The 17,403-nt window shown below is 36.3% G+C and overlaps 2 protein-coding genes across 4 annotated transcripts in view; both read left to right on the top strand.

Moving 5' to 3' along the window:
- ubac1 (UBA domain containing 1) overlaps positions 1-11,013 on the top strand; it is a 12,972-nt gene extending 1,959 nt beyond the window's left edge. Inside the window, exons 2-10 of the mRNA XM_015395574.1 lie at positions 4,109-4,229; positions 4,333-4,406; positions 4,484-4,591; positions 4,684-4,786; positions 6,410-6,518; positions 6,615-6,882; positions 7,000-7,086; positions 8,122-8,260; positions 8,577-11,013. Coding sequence (XP_015251060.1) covers positions 4,109-4,229; positions 4,333-4,406; positions 4,484-4,591; positions 4,684-4,786; positions 6,410-6,518; positions 6,615-6,882; positions 7,000-7,086; positions 8,122-8,260; positions 8,577-8,692 — 1,125 coding nt within the window. The 3' untranslated portion in view covers positions 8,693-11,013. The remainder of the gene's footprint in view (positions 1-4,108; positions 4,230-4,332; positions 4,407-4,483; positions 4,592-4,683; positions 4,787-6,409; positions 6,519-6,614; positions 6,883-6,999; positions 7,087-8,121; positions 8,261-8,576) is intronic.
- A 3,357-nt stretch (positions 11,014-14,370) lies between these two features.
- The window catches only part of camsap1 (calmodulin regulated spectrin associated protein 1), a 34,113-nt gene continuing 31,080 nt past the window's right edge, over positions 14,371-17,403 (top strand). For 2 of the 3 annotated variants that reach the window (XM_015395573.1, XM_015395571.1), the window contains exon 1: positions 14,371-14,769. The gene's annotated coding sequence lies outside the window, so the exon portion shown is untranslated. The remainder of the gene's footprint in view (positions 14,770-17,403) is intronic. The other variant, XM_015395572.1, reaches the window with a different exon arrangement.

The following is a 17,403-nucleotide window of genomic DNA, read 5'->3' as shown; positions in this document are numbered from 1 at the left end:
TTTAACTTATTACGTTTTTTCAGTGGCCCTAATCCTCTTCCGTAGTATTCACATGGGTATTAATAAAAATGGATATTTATATATATAGCTATTGCACTGGGTGTCAATACGTTCGGCTATCATTTTTATTGGCATTTTGAGTTACCATGGCAATCCCATTGGAATGAATGGGGAGGGTGAGAAAGAAAACAAAAAAATTCACAATTTTTGAGGCTTCACTGTGTGGTCATACGTTCACCTACAAACACAGTGTGAAGCTCTGCTTGTAGATAAATCCTTCATCTTCTCAAAAACTGAAGGTGTTATGTTCATAACTGGTATGATTTTTCTAAAATAGGCCATCAAGCACCACAAAGTTTTAGGGAAAAGCACAGCTCTAGATTGTATTAAATCGCACTACAGAGTGGAGGGGAATGGATTTCTTATAAGAAAAAAAAGATTTTTGCATCACTCTCATAGCCACAAATCCTGCTCTGCAGCCATTATTTTTGTTCGGTTTGTAAACAGAAGCCTCTGATTTCACACAATGTTTTTGTAACTGCATTCAGATATTTGCTTTTTGTTAAAAACCCTTCCAGACCGCCCAAAAGCTCTGCATTTGAGCCAATTTCTACATTAATTGCAGCAAGCACGCAGCAGAAACGCAGGTGTGACTACCGTAACTATTTTTCCAACATCCTACAAAAAGTTTTGATAGACATGCAGATTTAAAATTTGGCTTAATCGAGGAAGAGGGATGGCTGTCACTAACAGAAAAGTCATTTCTTTGAAAACCTTTTAGGGTTCATGCACAGCACAAATTTTTTTAGAGGGGTTTTGTAGAATCTGTCACATCCTCTTAAAATGGATCTCAATATAATCTAACCAGACAAGCAGGTGTGACAAACTATTTTTTTTGATGTTCTGTAACCTCAGTCGACGACAAGAGATAGGTGTCGCTTTCAGTGAAAACTTTTTGAATACCATTCACGGCTTATGTATAGTGCTTTTCGCTGTTTAAATGGTTGTGGAGTTAAAGTCAGTTCGAGCTGTTCTCTATGGGCTAACAGCTCTGCAGCTGATCCTGTACTAAAGCTAAGGTAGGATCTACCTTATTCTAACCCCTGTAGGAGTTTACATCAAGGAAGTTAACACAGTACAGTAGGATTGTAAAATAAAAGCCTCCCATTTTCATTGTCATAAGGTATCTATTAATCTAATAACATGAAAAAAAAAAGAGTAATTTAAGAATTAGAAAATTATTCCTAATTACTGTTGGGTCTGACTCTGCCCATAACACACAACCCTGCTAGGCTTTCAAAATAAGACACGAGAATATTAAATGGATCTCGGGCTCTGACCTTATGGCAAAGACACAACCCTACTAGACTTTCAAAATAAAGGCTTAATATTAAACCGAGCAAATTATTGCAGCATAGGGCTCTTTATTATGACCTAAACTGAACCTGTTTTTTTTTTTTTTTTTTAATTACCCTAAGAAATCCTTTTAGAAACAGACTCTACTGAAGATTTTAAAATGAAAACCACATTTTTTGTTGTAGTAAAGCATCTATCAAACTGATAATAGGGACCGAGTGTGTTTAAAGATAAAAAATGCTTGAAAAAAATTTGGACTGTACCTGCATCACCAAAAGCTATAGCGAAGCCAGTCAGTGTGGGGACCTAAGTTGCCACCAGACTTGGCGACTTGGGTCACAATCAGGTGTGGCCAAGCACGCCACCACCAGGCATGACGGGGCCAGTTGTCATGATGTATGGGGACGCTAGTCACCACAAGGCATTGTGACATAAGTCTCCAGAAGGCTTCACGCTCTTGCCTAATGTGAGCTGAAATCAACTGACCCCATATAGCCTTCAATGCCAGTCCAACAATTATGCACCTAGTGGCAGGTATCTCAAAAATTTGCTCTGGGAATTTTCTAGTTATTTTTAATCTTTTTTTTTTTTCCTGCTTTAACCATTGAGGTCCTAACATACATGTCTAGCTATATGCCTTTTTTGGATTCTGACAGATGACTTATCAAAGCATCAATTTCACTGTATTTACTTTCAAATGAAATCCTCATATAGCATCTTAAAGTTTCTGTTAGATCTTTTTCCCTATCTTTACAGAATTGTTTTAATTACTTAGGCTGTTTAGACCACTTCAAGATTTTTTTCCAGGGGAGGGTTGGTGTGATTATCGACTTTTTGCAAAACCATAGTGCAGCTTATCTCACTGTCATGAACTGATGTCATGAACTGATTACCAAACATTTTCTTTGAAGACTTTCTGTTGGATCATTTAAACTCAATTATTTTTTTTTATATCCCAAAGGGCAATTTAAAGACAGTGTAAAGCAGCAGGAACAACACAAGAATTAAGATGCACTGCAAAAGACATAAAAAAAAAACAAATACAAACAAGGATCTCCATGTGATGAAAAGTTGGTGCAGTAACTGTCTTACAAAAGGAGAATTAAGTGATTAGAATTAGTGGCTCAAATAATTACAGTAAGACTTCCAGGTCCTGAAGTTGCAAATAAACCCCAAACCATCACACTACCACCACCAGGTTCAACTTATACCATTGTTATGAGAAGCTGTGTGAGGTTAGCTGTTCTTAACCTCACACAGCTCCACTTTTGTCTCATCAATCCAAAGAATGTTTTCAAAAACATTTAGGCGATCATTGTGAGGATTTTTTGTTTGTTTTGTGAAATGAACTTCTGTCTTGTTTTCAATCACCAGCACTCCTTAGAAATAGCGTTATAAACATTTCAAAAGTGACTGTTGTCAAACCATGCGTTTCTCACCTGTTTTTGAATTTCTTAAGATCATTTTTGTATCGATGCCTTTTTTTTAAAGATGATTTAGCCAACTTGTTTTCAGACATGGTCTTGCTTAAGGGATTTCTTGATTCTCTCTGTCAGCAGGAATCAGGTTTTCCAATGGCTATGAAATTACGTGTGTAATCATGTTTGACTCTTGATTTAACAAAAGGTGACAGTGAGCTGACTTGAAACAAGCTACACTAACAATTCAATTCAGTTTATTTATATGGCGCCAATTCACAACACTTCATCTCAAGGCACTTTACAGTTCACCAGATCATACAGTCAAATTGATTCAAAGTTTTCAATCTAAGGAAAGCCAGTTGATTGCATTGACTCATTGACCTGGATGCTATCCCTCACACTAAGCATGCTTGTAGTGACAGTGGAGAGGAAAAACTCCCTTTTAACAGGAAGAAACCTCCAGCAGAACCAGGCTCAGTGTGAGCGGCCATCTGCCGAGGCCGACTGGGGTTCAAGGAGACAGAAGCAGAGATACAAAAAGCAGCTGTAAAAGGCGGCCCAGTGCAGGAAACACACAGCCAGGCAGACGAGCTCCGAGCCAGCTCCCATGTTAGAGGATGAAGACAGCTGATATTTCTCTCCAGGGTGGTGTCGCAGCCAAACAGGAACAGATGAGGCGAAGCCACTATGAGAAAAGGCAGAGAGAGCACAACGTTAGAGATTAAACTAGCAGATTCTGTAGAGTGGGAGAATAGAGATAGAATGAGGCAAAATTATGAAATAGGGGTCCCTATGTCCTCCAGCATTCTAAGCCTATAGCAGCATAACTATAGAGATAGCTCAGGATAACCTGAGCCACTCTAACTATAAGCTTTATCAAAAAGGAAAGTTTTAAGCCTAGCCTTAAAAGTAGACAGGGTGTCTGCCTCACGGACTAAAACTGGTAGTTGTTTCCACAGCAGAGGAGCCCGATAAAGATTTTCCTCCCATTCTACTTTTAGAAACACAAGAAACATGTAAAGTGTTTCTCATCTAAAGGAGAGGAGTTGGGTAAACTTTCCTCTGATATCAGAGACTAGTAGATGATGGTTCATCGTTCACTTCCTTATGATAGACTTTTTAGCAGGTTCTATATTTAAATATTGTCAAAATATCTGATTAATACATAAATATATGAAAACACTAGAATAAATCAAAAGTTATGGATGAATTAGAGTTGGGACTACATAATTATTAAACATGAAAGGTGTTGAAGCTTATCCTGATACAAAGGAGCTTCTATTCCAGATGTGTCTGTGTTTAACTGAGACATATTTTCCTCCTTTTTGCAGCATGTGCATGGAAGTCTAGAAGACCCTAAAACTCTCACCCATCATAAACTCATACATGCTGCTACAGAGAGAGTCCTCATCGACACCAAAACCATTGCTGATGAAAACCTTAAAGACAAAGGTATGCAGTGTTTTTTTGTTTTGTTTTTTCAACAAATGTGTTGCTAGAATTTCTGTATTTGATTGTTAAAATCTAGAGTTTTTCTTGATCTTTATTTTGGTAGAAGTTTTGCTGCTTATAAAGAAAAGACCGCCGCCAACCCCTCCCAAGATGGCAGATGTTAGTTCAGAGGAAAAAGTAAGCCTGATCATAGTTTATGAAAAAAAACTTTTTTTTCCTTTTATTTACATTTCTGTTTCTTCTGTTTGTAACAGAAGAAACAAGATACCAAAGCTCCAGATAAAGATGCTATCCTGAAAGCCACTGCCAGCCTGTCCACGAGGCACACAGAGCGCACTGTTACGCAGCACAACATCAGAGACGTAAGGACACTGGAAAAGTTACACTGTATGGGTATTTAAAAAAAAAAATTGATAGCTGAGAAATTTTTTTTGTTCTGATCTCTGTGTTCCAGTTTCAAACAGAGCTTAGAAAAATCCTGGTTTCTCTTATTGAAGTTGCCCAGAAGCTTCTTGCCTTGAATCCTGATGCTGTTGAACTCTTCAAAAAGGCCAACGGTAAGATGGAATACCATCAAATAATACTGATTAAATATTGTTTCTTTCTCTAATTGAGTCACATCAAATGAGAATGGTTATTCACAATGGTTATTACTGCATTATAAAGCAAATAATATGTTTCACCTTTCTCCGTGTTGTTAAGGTAGCAAATAGCTGGACGAAAATAATAATAAAGCTATTACATTCTGGCTTTAGGCTTGTGCTGGGGGTTTATAATATTTGTCTGGTCCCAATTATAAAGGCCCAGCAAAATGTTCCAGAGACAAATGGAAGGGAAAACCTGACTTCCTTTTTGGGAAAGCACATTTTTGTGCATGAAGCCAGAAATTAAATGACTTTAATGACACTGAAAAAAAAAAAAAGAATCATTACTCTGTAAAATTTGTCTTATGTTGTGTTCTTACTACCTGTGACAGAAAGTAGTTAACATTGTGGAGTAGAAGGAAAAAAGGGTCCTGCGTCTTTAACAAACAATCAGAATAGTGTGACATCCACTTCTGTTGGAGCTCCTTGGAGTTAATTCTTGATTAAATTACATTTCACTTTCACTACAGCTTCACATTCTCCAGATTTGCTTATCTAGAAGGAAATTTTGCTCTTTTCTTATAAAGTCAGACTAGATCAGCTGCATTGGTGCAGTTTTAATAGACTCAGTTGGCTTCATGTCTGAACAAATTAATATTATCTGATGTAAACCTCTTTGACGTCTATCATCTGCCTGGCCTATCAGTTCCTACTAAAGAGAAGCATCCCCACAGGTTGCCATCGCCAACAGATTTTTACACTTCCAATTTTTCTTTCATTAGACCTACTAACAGACAATGTAGTTTTCGATCTCCTGTCCTTTGCAGCCTGAGACAGATATCTGAAATAACAGTTCAGTTATCTGTCTCTGAAGCTTTAAAAACATCCACACACCAACATCTCTGCTTTCTTCCTGTGGCAGACTCATGCATAAGTTGGATGCTCATGAACTGTAGGTGCTGCAGACATATTCCTCATTTATCTGTCACAGAAATAGTTGTATTACACTGGTTGAATAGCTGATGTCTGATGTTTAGTTTTAATACTAATAGCTCCCCATATCAATAACATGCTGATAAAATAGTGCATCCCATGTTAAGAGCCTGCATAGCTTTGCAGATATTCCATACTTCCAGTTTTAGATAGTGATTAAATATTGCAAATATTACATCCCCAGCTTGAAAACAGAACAGCTGTATTTAAACTGAAGCTCTTCTACGTGCAGGGAAACTCTATTTTCTATTTTAAGTGTTTTCTGAAGTTGCTTCCACTGTATTTAACTTAGAAGTTCATATTAATGAAGGGTTTCTTATACAAGCAATGCTTTAAAGATTGTTTTCAAACATTTTGTCAATAAAACACACCAAAGTTTGGAGCTGTAATCGGATAAAATATGAAACCTAAAGAAAATAAAATACTTTTTCAATGGATAGGTTTTTATAAGTGGTCGATTTTAACCGCATATTAAGTAAGGCTTCTTTGTATTAACTTACTTAATACTTTCCTAGTATTGTAATGATACATGTTGCTTCAGAACATTTATAATTGTTCTGAGCAATTCAGCCTTTCTGTAATTTTTTGCTTGTTGTATCAAAGCAATGTTAGATGAAGATGAGGAGGATAGAGTGGATGAAACAGCCCTCCATCAACTCACTGAGATGGGTTTCCCTGAAAGCAGAGCCATCAAAGCACTTAGACTCTGCCAGTAAGTCTGTTTTCCAAGCGATGCTTTCATCCATTCATCTCTAAATAAAAAAAAGGTTTTGTTTTTTTTAACCAGCGTTTCTTAATATCCGTGCAGCATGTCAGTAACCCAGGCCATGGAGTGGCTGATCGAACACGTAGATGACCCCACTGTAGACGCACCTCTACCTGGACAGGACTCGGCCGGGGCATCAGGAGCCGCAGCAGCAACAACGCCGGGCCCCTCAGCTTCAGCCTCAGCTTCAGCAAATGTTCCTTCAAATCTCTCCAGGCAATCGAGCTCAGATGAGAGCAGTCGGCAGGACGAGCTCACAGAGATCTTCAAGAGAATACGCAGGAAAAGAGAGTTCAGACCAGACTCACGGGTTGGTGTTTTGTCCGACATGTAGATCAAAATGAATTTTTACCATTTTGTTTAAGGCTCCGCTGTGTTCAGTCATTCTGAGTTGTTCAATAATCTCGGCATGTGTTTGATTCTCTAGGCTGTGATCGCATTGATGGAAATGGGCTTTGATGAAAAGGAGGTGATTGATGCTCTCAGAGTGAATAATAACCAACAAGATGCAGCGGTAAGTAAATACATAAAGACCGCTATTTCTGAAACATATAAAGTTCCTGTACGTAACAATAACCGCACTGGTATTTTAACCTAAATTTACATATCAGATTATCACTCAGTGAGATACTAATGGAGAAAAAGAGTTGGAGAGATAATTAATCCGTGATGTTTTTGAATATTGAATACTTTCCTGAGGATCGATCTTGAGTTTGAAATTTTTAAATTCTGACAACTATATTATAGTTAGAGCTTTGTGTTTCGTTTCACATTAAAAGAGTTGCTAACAGGTTAGACTAAGCAGAAACTTGCAACTCATCCTCCTTTGGTAGATGTCTATAACAAGATTCAAGTGAGAAACTGATGTTGTTTGGAAATGAGAAAACTAATTGTTTAAAACATGATTTTAAAGTATTGGTGCAAAACAATAGATGCTTTCACAGATACAAAAACATCTTTATATTGAGTGGAAACTATTGCGTTTATAATTGCTTTGGGTATGTTTCAGCTGCTCTTATGATTTACCTTGCATGAACAACTCAGTCTTTTAGGGGGAAAACATCTTTGCCACCAGTTTAATATTTATCCATTGCCTGTTTTATGTTAAGCTTCTTGGGTTGTTTTATGCTTAAAAATGAAAATATAATTATGATGTCATTAATCACCTCATCACTTTATTTATTGAGGTTGTTCTTACTGCTTTGTAAAATGGGACCCTATATCTCCAGCTTACATTTCATTCAAACATATTCAACTGTAAGAATTATTGATTATATATTTCTATTACTAACATTTGTATATGAACTATGTTTGGATCTATACTGAACTTTTCTCAGGTGGTTCTTGTTGATTTGGTTCTGGAAACATTTGGTCGTTTTTTCCAACTCTGTTTTTCTTTACATAATTTAGAATCAGAATTTGCAGTTTCTCACTTTTATTGGAGTAAAAGTGGTTAAATATCTATTAAACCACCTCTGTTGTAATTCCTATTCCAGATTGATAATAGGAGTTAAAGTGAAAACATAACCTTTTGTTTTTTATTCTGCAGTGTGAGTGGCTGCTGGGAGACAGGAAACCATCTCCAGAAGATCTAGATAAAGGAATAGACACCAACAGTCCGCTGTTTCAAGCTATTCTGGAAAACCCTGTGGTTCAGCTGGGTCTAACAAATCCCAAGACTCTGTTAGGTATAACCCGACATAATATAGCTGAAAGTCAAGATCAGCTGGTAAAAGTTTTGATTCTACATGACTAGAAGTAATCAGATGAGTAAAGTTAACTCTGCTGAATTTAGGGATCTCCTGATTTAAGGTGTACAGGTACTTTTTTCACATAGAGACAAGTTTATTAGGATCACTTTAAATATGTTTTTCTGTTTATTTTGGATTTTGTTAACTAATAATAAATCATATCTGATGATCTGAACCATTAAATTAACGGAGCTGCTGTAGGTCATTTAGAGACCTCTGTAACAATTTTAGTTTTTTTCTTTTTTTTGTGCAGCATTTGAAGACATGCTGGAGAATCCTCTGAACAGCACCCAGTGGATGAACGACCCCGAGACCGGCCCCGTCATGCTCCAAATATCCAGAATCTTCCAGACCCTCAATCGCACATAGAGCCTGCTGATTACCCTCGTGTGATTGTGGCAGCTCGTGTGTATGTATGATCAGAGCAGGACGTGTGAACGGATGTAACACAAATAGAGTTTACCTTTTTTTTTTCCTGCCTTGTAAAGGAAAAGCCAGATGAGTTGAAAGTTTGAATTAAAATGTTACACTATTTATAACGATACAATAAAATTGCCTATACAAAACAGATGATATTATCATTACAGTAATATTTAAAGACAGATTTAATATGTTCTTTTTACATATTGAAAACAACCTAAATATATGACAGACAGTTTTTTTCTGGAATTTCTCTATGAAGAAATGATAGCAGGCATCAATTTAATGTTTACACTTTAAAGAAAAAACAGTTTTTTAATGATTTGCAATATTTAAACCTCATTACAGTCGTCTCGGTTTTCTTTGAAATGTTACAGTTTATCAGTGGTGAATGTAAGTAGGAGTTCTGTCATGTTCGGGCTTCTACTTCCATCAGGAGAGCAGGATGCTGTCTGAGCTCAAAGCACACTTTCAGTTGCACTTCTTGGTTCAGCGTTTTGACATACACTCATCAATGGGATGTTTAATTACCTCGTACTTTTATTTGCATAGAAGTTCTGTTTTAAAAAATATTCACGCAGGATCCAAATTAAAAAATGCATGCATGTTATATCTCCATATATTCCCACCAGTATTTTGTTACAAGACCCTCTGGTTGTGGGGTGTTCATCTCGTGCTTTTTGCAGCCACAAAATTAGCTTCTGGTTTAAATTAACTTGATGTTGAACCGCTTTTCTTGAGAGAACTGGAAGATTTATTGGGTTTAAATGGTTAAAGTTGTTCAGGTTAAACGTAGAATCCACAGATTTTCTAAAGGGTGGGTTCCTGGCTTTGGGACAGCTATTCTAGAAACCTGCTTTATCCATTTCAGAACCACTTCTAAAGTGTTTCATCCATTAAGCCATGGATTGGAAAGCTAAATATATACAAGAATAAAAATAATAAAAAACCTTTCCTCAATATTTAGTCCACTTTATGCAAAGCAGAGGTACTGCTTGCAGTGAAAGAGCCCCAACAGCATGATACCGCCACCACTATGTATTATAGTAGATTTAGTATGGTTTACTACTAAACTCATCGAGGCCAAACAGCTTAGTCTTTAGTGTTTTTCAGGCGGCGTCAATCTTGTTTGATTGGGAAGCTAAGGTGACGATTTTGGAGACGGGGCCTCTATCCTAAACAGCACTGGCTTGGTCCAAACTAAAAAGTTGGTTAGGAGTGTCTTTAACTTCACTAGTTAGAGTAATCCTTCAGGACAGACATTTGTGCTTCCTGTTAGGATAATGATCCTGAACATTTTTAATTAGCTTTAGAATCCAGTTAGAATTCTAAAGCAAAGCATCTAGAATCGGCTTCAACCAGGTCCAATCCGGAAATCCAACCATTTCATAGAAGCTCAGCAGTTCTACCTAGAAAAGTGGTGGGTTGTATTGTCCACATTATTCCAGAAGCCTTTTAATGGCTAAAACAAACGTTGAATATTAGTGTGGATGTGTGTTTATGTTTCAGCTTGTATAGATCAGAGGAAATTTACAAGAAATGTCATTCTATTTCTTGGTTCCATCCTTATTTCATGGTAAAAAAAAAAAAAAGTATAATTATTAATAATGAGATTCAGGCCAATGATGAGTGTCTGTAAACCTCTGACTGGAACTGTGCTTAATTACCTCTCTCCATTTACACTCAGTAAGTCAAACACCTCTCACCCAACAGGGGGAAACTTTTGTCAGTTTCAAACATTAAAATTTTTTTGCCTTTTCAGAGAGACCTTGTACTCTAAATTGCATTTTGGTCCTGATTTAGTGAAGAGTATGTCACAGTAGGCCTGTGCGCGTTTGTGGTCGATGTGGACTTGAATGTCTTTCTATCTGCGCCTCCTTAGCACTTCTTTGATCACTGCTCACTGCAGCACAGATCGCGTCAAAGCGTGGATTGTGGGCCACCCGAAACGTCTGGAGTCCGTCAGTAAATGGAAACGGAGGAGGGTTGCCTTTTTAAACCTTAAATATGAATCTTTGAATGATAATGATGTGATCAGATCATGTTGCTGGGGCACAAACATCTTTATACACACAAAGACACAAGCTGGAACGCAACCAGCAGATCTTTTTAGTTTCCAGTTTGTTTGTTTTTTCTTCTGAGAGCAATGAACACCTTATGCTGTCAAACAAACCAAAATGTTCCTGTATGTCATGCCTTGTCACTAGTTCTACCCAGTGGAGGAAAAAAAAGTGTATTTCTGTGCAATAGTAAAGACTTAAAGATATGTATCTGATCTGAGTATTAGTCCTATTTAAACTGAAAGGGTTAGTGTTTTCTAATGTTAGCCTTTGCATCGAGTACTCATGATCTCCAGCTGAATGTTGGAGCTTTTTGAGCTTATACTAAAAAAACAATATGAAAGGTGGCACGCCTTTGTTTTTTTTTTTTTGTTTTTTTTTTGCCAAGCTTTTGAGTGTTTTTATTCTATATTTAAAATGTAGTACTGATGTGACTTTCTGCTCAGGGAGGCTTAGATTGTTGTCATGGCAAACCCCTGCTCAACCGATGTTAGTTTGGCATTTATTAATGGCTTTAACAAATCTCTTCAGATCACAACATCATGACATGCAATATTTAAAGAAAACGATATTTAAATGTTTTTGGAGAGAAGTGTCTGTCTGAACTGTGTTTTATTACATTATTTATATCAAAGAAAAACTCGTAACTTGGTCTTATTTCTAGCACTTTCAGCAAACCTGGATGCTGCACTCTAAATGTGGAAAAACATTCTTCAAATGCTGTTTTTACAAGTCATTGTAGAGATGTTCTTTTGAAGAAATCTGTGGGTCAAGGTGAGTTGACTGATGAGAAAAAGCTTGGGAGGTTTTGCTCTTTGAATGATTTATTTAAAATGAATGCAAACATTTTTTCCAAATATTTATCTGAAATTAAAATGCAGAAAGCAATCTTTTTTAGAGTTGCTATTTTTGGTCCTGATCCAGATAAACAACCTTTGCAATCTTGTATCCATTCAAACAAACCAATGACCGCTGCCTTCTAAAAACTAATAGAATCTGTTCTGAAGCTGTGCTCATTGGATTGTGTTTGGACTCACTTTATAGGGCAGCTGTGTTTTAAGGACGGAGTAATTAACAATAATAACAGCAAAACATTGAGTTAATAAGGTGCATTTCAAAAAGATCATTCTGTTTTAACTTCTCAAGGACAAACCTAAATTAATTTTATTCTAATTATATTTGAGACAAACAGGTGCACAACTACGAAATAAAAAAAAAAAAACAGTACATGATTTTTACAATATTTTACAAATTTGAAAAAAAAAAGTGTAGACTGCATTTCTATTTAGCCTTCCTGGGTCATGACTTTTCTGAACCAGGTTTCGTTTAGTTCCAACCCTTTTGGGATACAACAACCGTCGGAAAACTAGACACATAGATGTTTTCTAATGTCTTTGTTAAATAGTTTAATCCCAGTCAAATCTTATAGCAAACATCTGTGCACATTATTTTTTCCCCAAGTCTTTTCATGGAATATTAATTATAACTTAAGTTGACTGTGACTGGGCCATTATTTAAGGACTACATAGCAAACAGTTTGTTAGTTTGAGTTCAGTAATAAAGGAATCATTGAAGCAAGCAGTGGTGGATGAATAAAACTATAAAGGGCTGCTATCTTACATGTTGAAATTGGTTTTCAGGAAAGGAAAACAGCAAGAGTGGATTATAAAGCTAAGCTGAGCAGAAGGAACAAGTAACTAGCAGCTTCCTGGAAATGTAGAGGAGTAGAAAGTACAATATTTGACTTTGAAACAGTGAAGTGATAGTACCTACCTTCTATGGTAGGTACTTATGGGGTACCTTCTATGGTGTATGTTGGAGCAGCAGCTTAGTTACATCTGAGAACAGCCAACTACATAGCCTAAGATTGTCTTCAAAAAGGCCATCGGAGCTCTAGAGGTCCCCCTCGATCTACTACAGGTAGCTAGAGACAGAAAGACAAGCAGAACTGACAACACTTTTTGGAAATGTTTTCCACTGCAAGCAGCTGATGCAGACCTGCAGAGCTCATTCAATAACAGCCCGCTGCATCCTTGGTGGACAAAGGAAAACTATTACAGATCATTTATCCCTGCAACTGTTAGATTTCACTACTCCTAACAAACTCATTAAATGGTTCCAGCCTTCTGCTGATCTTCTTTATACACCAATTAAAATGCACATTTTGAAAATTTTGAAATCACCCTACTCAGTCACACATTTCTATAATCTGAGTACTAATTCTAATAAGTGTACAGTATTCTATTGTAAATTTCCTCATACTGTGCACACTCTTACTCTCATATTTGTTTGTCTTTTTCTTTACTTTTCGCTCATTCATTTAACCTTTTTATGTATCTGCATACCTCTGTTTGCCTTTCTTTTTGATGATGGTATATGTGGGCTTTATCCACTAAGGGACAGTATATGTATTCTAGATTGTAGCAAAGCCGTGCATTCAAAGATAGGACATATTTTTTAATATAGTTGTAATATCACTTTTGTTTTTCTTTTTTAGCTTAAATATATTTTTTTGCATTTCAAATTGTATTTATTAGACAACACCTGTATATAACAGAAGAATTAAATGATAATATTTGTATTTTTTTTTTTATCACAATCTTAACACAATCTTAAGGAAAAGGATTAGGGCCACTGAGAAAAAAACAGAAAAAAAAAAGTTAATAGATTTTTAAATTTAATTTCAGTTTAATTTGGGGGGAAAAAAGTCTGAATTTTGAGAAAAAAATTCAGAATTTTGACTTTAATCTTAGAATTCTGATTTTTTTCTTATAGTATGACTATGGGTGGAACCTTAAATTTTATTTCAGTGTAATATGGGAAAAAAGTCAAAATTCTTAGAAAAAAGTCAGAATTCTGAGATTAAAGTCAGAATTCTGAGATTAAAGTCAGAATTATTAGAAAAAAGTCAGAATTCTGAGATTAAAGTCAGAATTCTGACTTTAATCTCAGAATTCTGACTTTTTTCTTATATTATGATTATGGGTTGAGCCTATCCAGTTTACGGAAGACGATTAGAGCCACTGGAAAAAAAAAGTTAACAGATTTTAAATTTTATTTCAGTTCAATATGGGAAAAAAGTCAGAATTCTGAGATTACAATCAGAGTCCTTAGAAAAAAAGTCAGAATTCTGTCTTTTTTCTCAGAATTCTGACTTTTTTCCCATATTAAACTGAAATAAAATTTTAAAAATCAGTTACCATTTTTTTCAGTGGCCCTAATCCCCTTCCGTACAATATAGTTATTTTTTTGTTCTTTTTATTAACGGGGTTCAAATTACAGTGACCAGTGAGATTTACTTCTGCTAGAATGCTTATACCAGTTTTCGCCACTAGATGTCAGTACTGATCAGTCAGAATCCAGGACTTTTGTTTATTCATTATTTTAAAGTGGACATATTTTCAGAATAGTGGTTGGATGAACGCATTTTGTAGACACACTTTCAATATGATCGTAAGAATCTTTTAAATAAAAGTAAAAATTACACAACCGGGTCACAAAATTATTAGTCCACGGTTGACAGTCGGGAATGTAGCCGCGCAAGCGCAGCAGGTTCATTTGGAAAGAAGGATGAAATTTTCTATGGGCAGAGCGCGAACACACCGCGGGATGCGTGTGTTTTCTCTGTACCATGCATCATTTAATCCAGAGATAAGGTTTTAAACAGAACATTACCCTCACTTTTTATTTTTATCGGAAGCTCTCGGGGTATATTTCTCCCTCCTGTCTTGAGTCTGCCGCGAAGCTGTTGTCAGACAGGCCGAAGATTGGATTCTGTTGCTGGGAGGAGACCACACAGACTCCCCTCCCTGTTAGCATTATTATTAGCTGGCTACGATGCATGTCTGCGGCTGCTGTCATTCCCACACAGCAGACCGCTTTATAACGAAGCAGGTCTCTGCTTGATTGGTTGTGCTACCCTGTTGGAAGTAAAGGGTGATTCGGAAATACGCAGCACCTTTCAAGGTAATGTTCTTCCAGCTAACGTCATTCACGGCTCCATTGAAAGCAGCTAGCTAACGGTTAGCAGCCGTAAGTTAGCTGCTATTCATTTACATGCTTAGTCCCTCTGGTAACCCGGTTTAGAGGTTACATTTACTTAAAAAAAGACAACAAATAGCTTTAAATTAAGTCTTTGTAACACGAAAACATCACCTTTATATAGAGTTAATGTTATAGTTTCTCTGTTGTAGCCAAACAGCTTTAGGCCGTGAAGTGTTGTATTGTGGTCCCCTAATAACGCTACAGGTTATAGTAGAAATGTAGCTAATACCAGTTTAGGGTGGTGTTATTTTTACTAAAAATAATGAAACTTAAACAACCCCAATCATTAACGACGAGGTTCTGTATCTTAATAACACCTTGTTCTAAGTCCTCACCTGTTAATTACTGTTTGCTACATTTTTGGTTGAAGATCTCCTTCCTTTAGATCTTTTTTAAATAGTGAATTCCAAAAATGTGTGTGTATGTATATATATATATATATATATATATATATATATATATGACTATCTTTGATTCTGTACTTAAGAGGATCAATCACTTGGGATGTTGATTTTCAGGGTGCTGTAGTCAGACATGCTAATGGAAAGTTGAGTGGAAGGAAAATGTAGTAAAAACTAACAAAGTATATAAATATGGGGGTAAAGCATTCAAGATTTCTGGTGAAGACTCGCAAAATGTGGACTGCAGTTTATATTGCTTTAAAAGCTGTCTCCCTGCAAAACATGGCCTACAACTGTAATGCTCCTTGTTTGAAACATAGAGTTGTAATGATGATGCTTACATTTTCAAAACTGATATCCAGAGACATGTTTGATTTTTATTATAAAATGCATAAACAATCTATTAAAAATAAATAAAAAACACCTATTTTAATTTAATCTTTGAAAATTCTATCTAAACAGAATAACAGATGCTAATTGAATAATTGTACTAATGCATGTGATATGAATTACCCATTTTTTTAATGAGCAAAAGATCCAGAAATGTTAAAAGAACAAAAGCAAACATAATTCAGTGGAGTCCGCTTATAGTGATCACGTTGGTCCAGAGCCAATTTGAACACTATAAGAGGTTGATTACTAAAACCGAATGTACCGTTATTTCACTTATTTTTTTATGCAGAATATCATCTACATGCCATTCGTGTGGTTTTTCAATGAGAAAAATGAAATGAAACGGATAGCTTCCGCATTTACAGAATTTTATTACAGTACCATGCAAGTTTAATTACAGTATACTGCGCTGTAGCTGTAAAGTTTGAAACAAACGGTTATATAGAACAACATAATAGAAGATAACTGCATAGGCTAAAGAAAATTAAAGCTAGCCTACCTCTGTTTTGTGTTGCGGATCTGCTTCGCCGCATTAAGAACTTAACACTTAACATATTTATCCATGGTTCCCTGGATCAGAGTGTTGTCCAACACCGAGTTCACTTCTTTTTCAAAACGATGTAAAAGGTTAAAGTTTTTTAAACCAACATTCAGGAGACCAGTCTTTAAAATGCAAACTGAATTCCTCATCTCAGCTCTGGAAGGGACATCCGTCTCCTCTTCTTCATCCTCCTCCTCGCTGCACGAAGCACTGGTACCCACACCAAAACGCTCTTGTACCTCCGAGACGTACATGTAATTTTAAAATTATTTTTGCACATGTTTACATTCATAAAATGGCCAAAAATGAACACTATAAGCAGATTTCTTGATTAGTATAAACAAATTATTTAAACAGCATTTGTAAAGAAATGATTCTGTCCCAAGCCTTTTGATCTATATAAGCGGTTGCTTACTATATCTGTGACCACTATAAGCGGATTCCACTGTATCTTTAGTATCAGTACCAAATTAGTATTTTATCAGTACAATGTTTGACTATCAATACTCCTTGGAGTGTTGAAACCCTTGTAAAACCAGACTGGAAACATAGAAGGGGTGGGGAGGACGGGACTGTTGCTCATTTGTCCAAAGTCATCTGTTCAGGCAAAATTAAATGTATCGTTTCATATAAGAATGGACTTCCCATAGTTTCTGCCTTGGTTCAGCTCTAATGTGAAGGTTTTAATGGTAAGTTTCCAATGGATGTGTTCATTCTCAGTCCCCCGGGTCATAGGAACTGCAAAACAGGCTTAAATTGAAATTTTGCCTTAGGTTGACTTAAAACTTTTATAAAGTTTTAAGTCCGCACCGCGCTCTACTAGCATATTTTGGAGCACTTCATGATCCCCTATGCAAAATAATTAATGAAATTATTCGTGCCCTGCACATGCTGCCAAAGGCACTATATCCTAGTTTAATTCCTGCTGTATGACAGCTCTGGATTCTCCAGAAGCCTTGCCCAACCAGACCTAAGAAAGAATCTAAGGATTGGTGCCAAGAGGAAGTCAGCAGAGCCAACAATACAGAAGAGCTGAGGGCCACCATTAAAGTAACCCGAACTTCTTTAGTAGATTCACAGGCTGAACGCCTCCCCTTAACCATGCTTGGATGCAATAATTACTACTTAAAAATAAAATAAAATAAAAATCCAGACCAAATACTGTACAATACATGAAAATACTTTTTAATTGGGTAAATGTTTCCGTTAACTGTTTATTGA

The sequence above is a fragment of the Cyprinodon variegatus genome, unplaced genomic scaffold (genome assembly GCF_000732505.1).
Source record: "Cyprinodon variegatus isolate N-32 unplaced genomic scaffold, C_variegatus-1.0 Scaffold746, whole genome shotgun sequence".
Lineage (NCBI taxonomy): Eukaryota > Metazoa > Chordata > Actinopteri > Cyprinodontiformes > Cyprinodontidae > Cyprinodon > Cyprinodon variegatus.
This window is presented reverse-complemented; position numbering and strand designations above follow the sequence as displayed.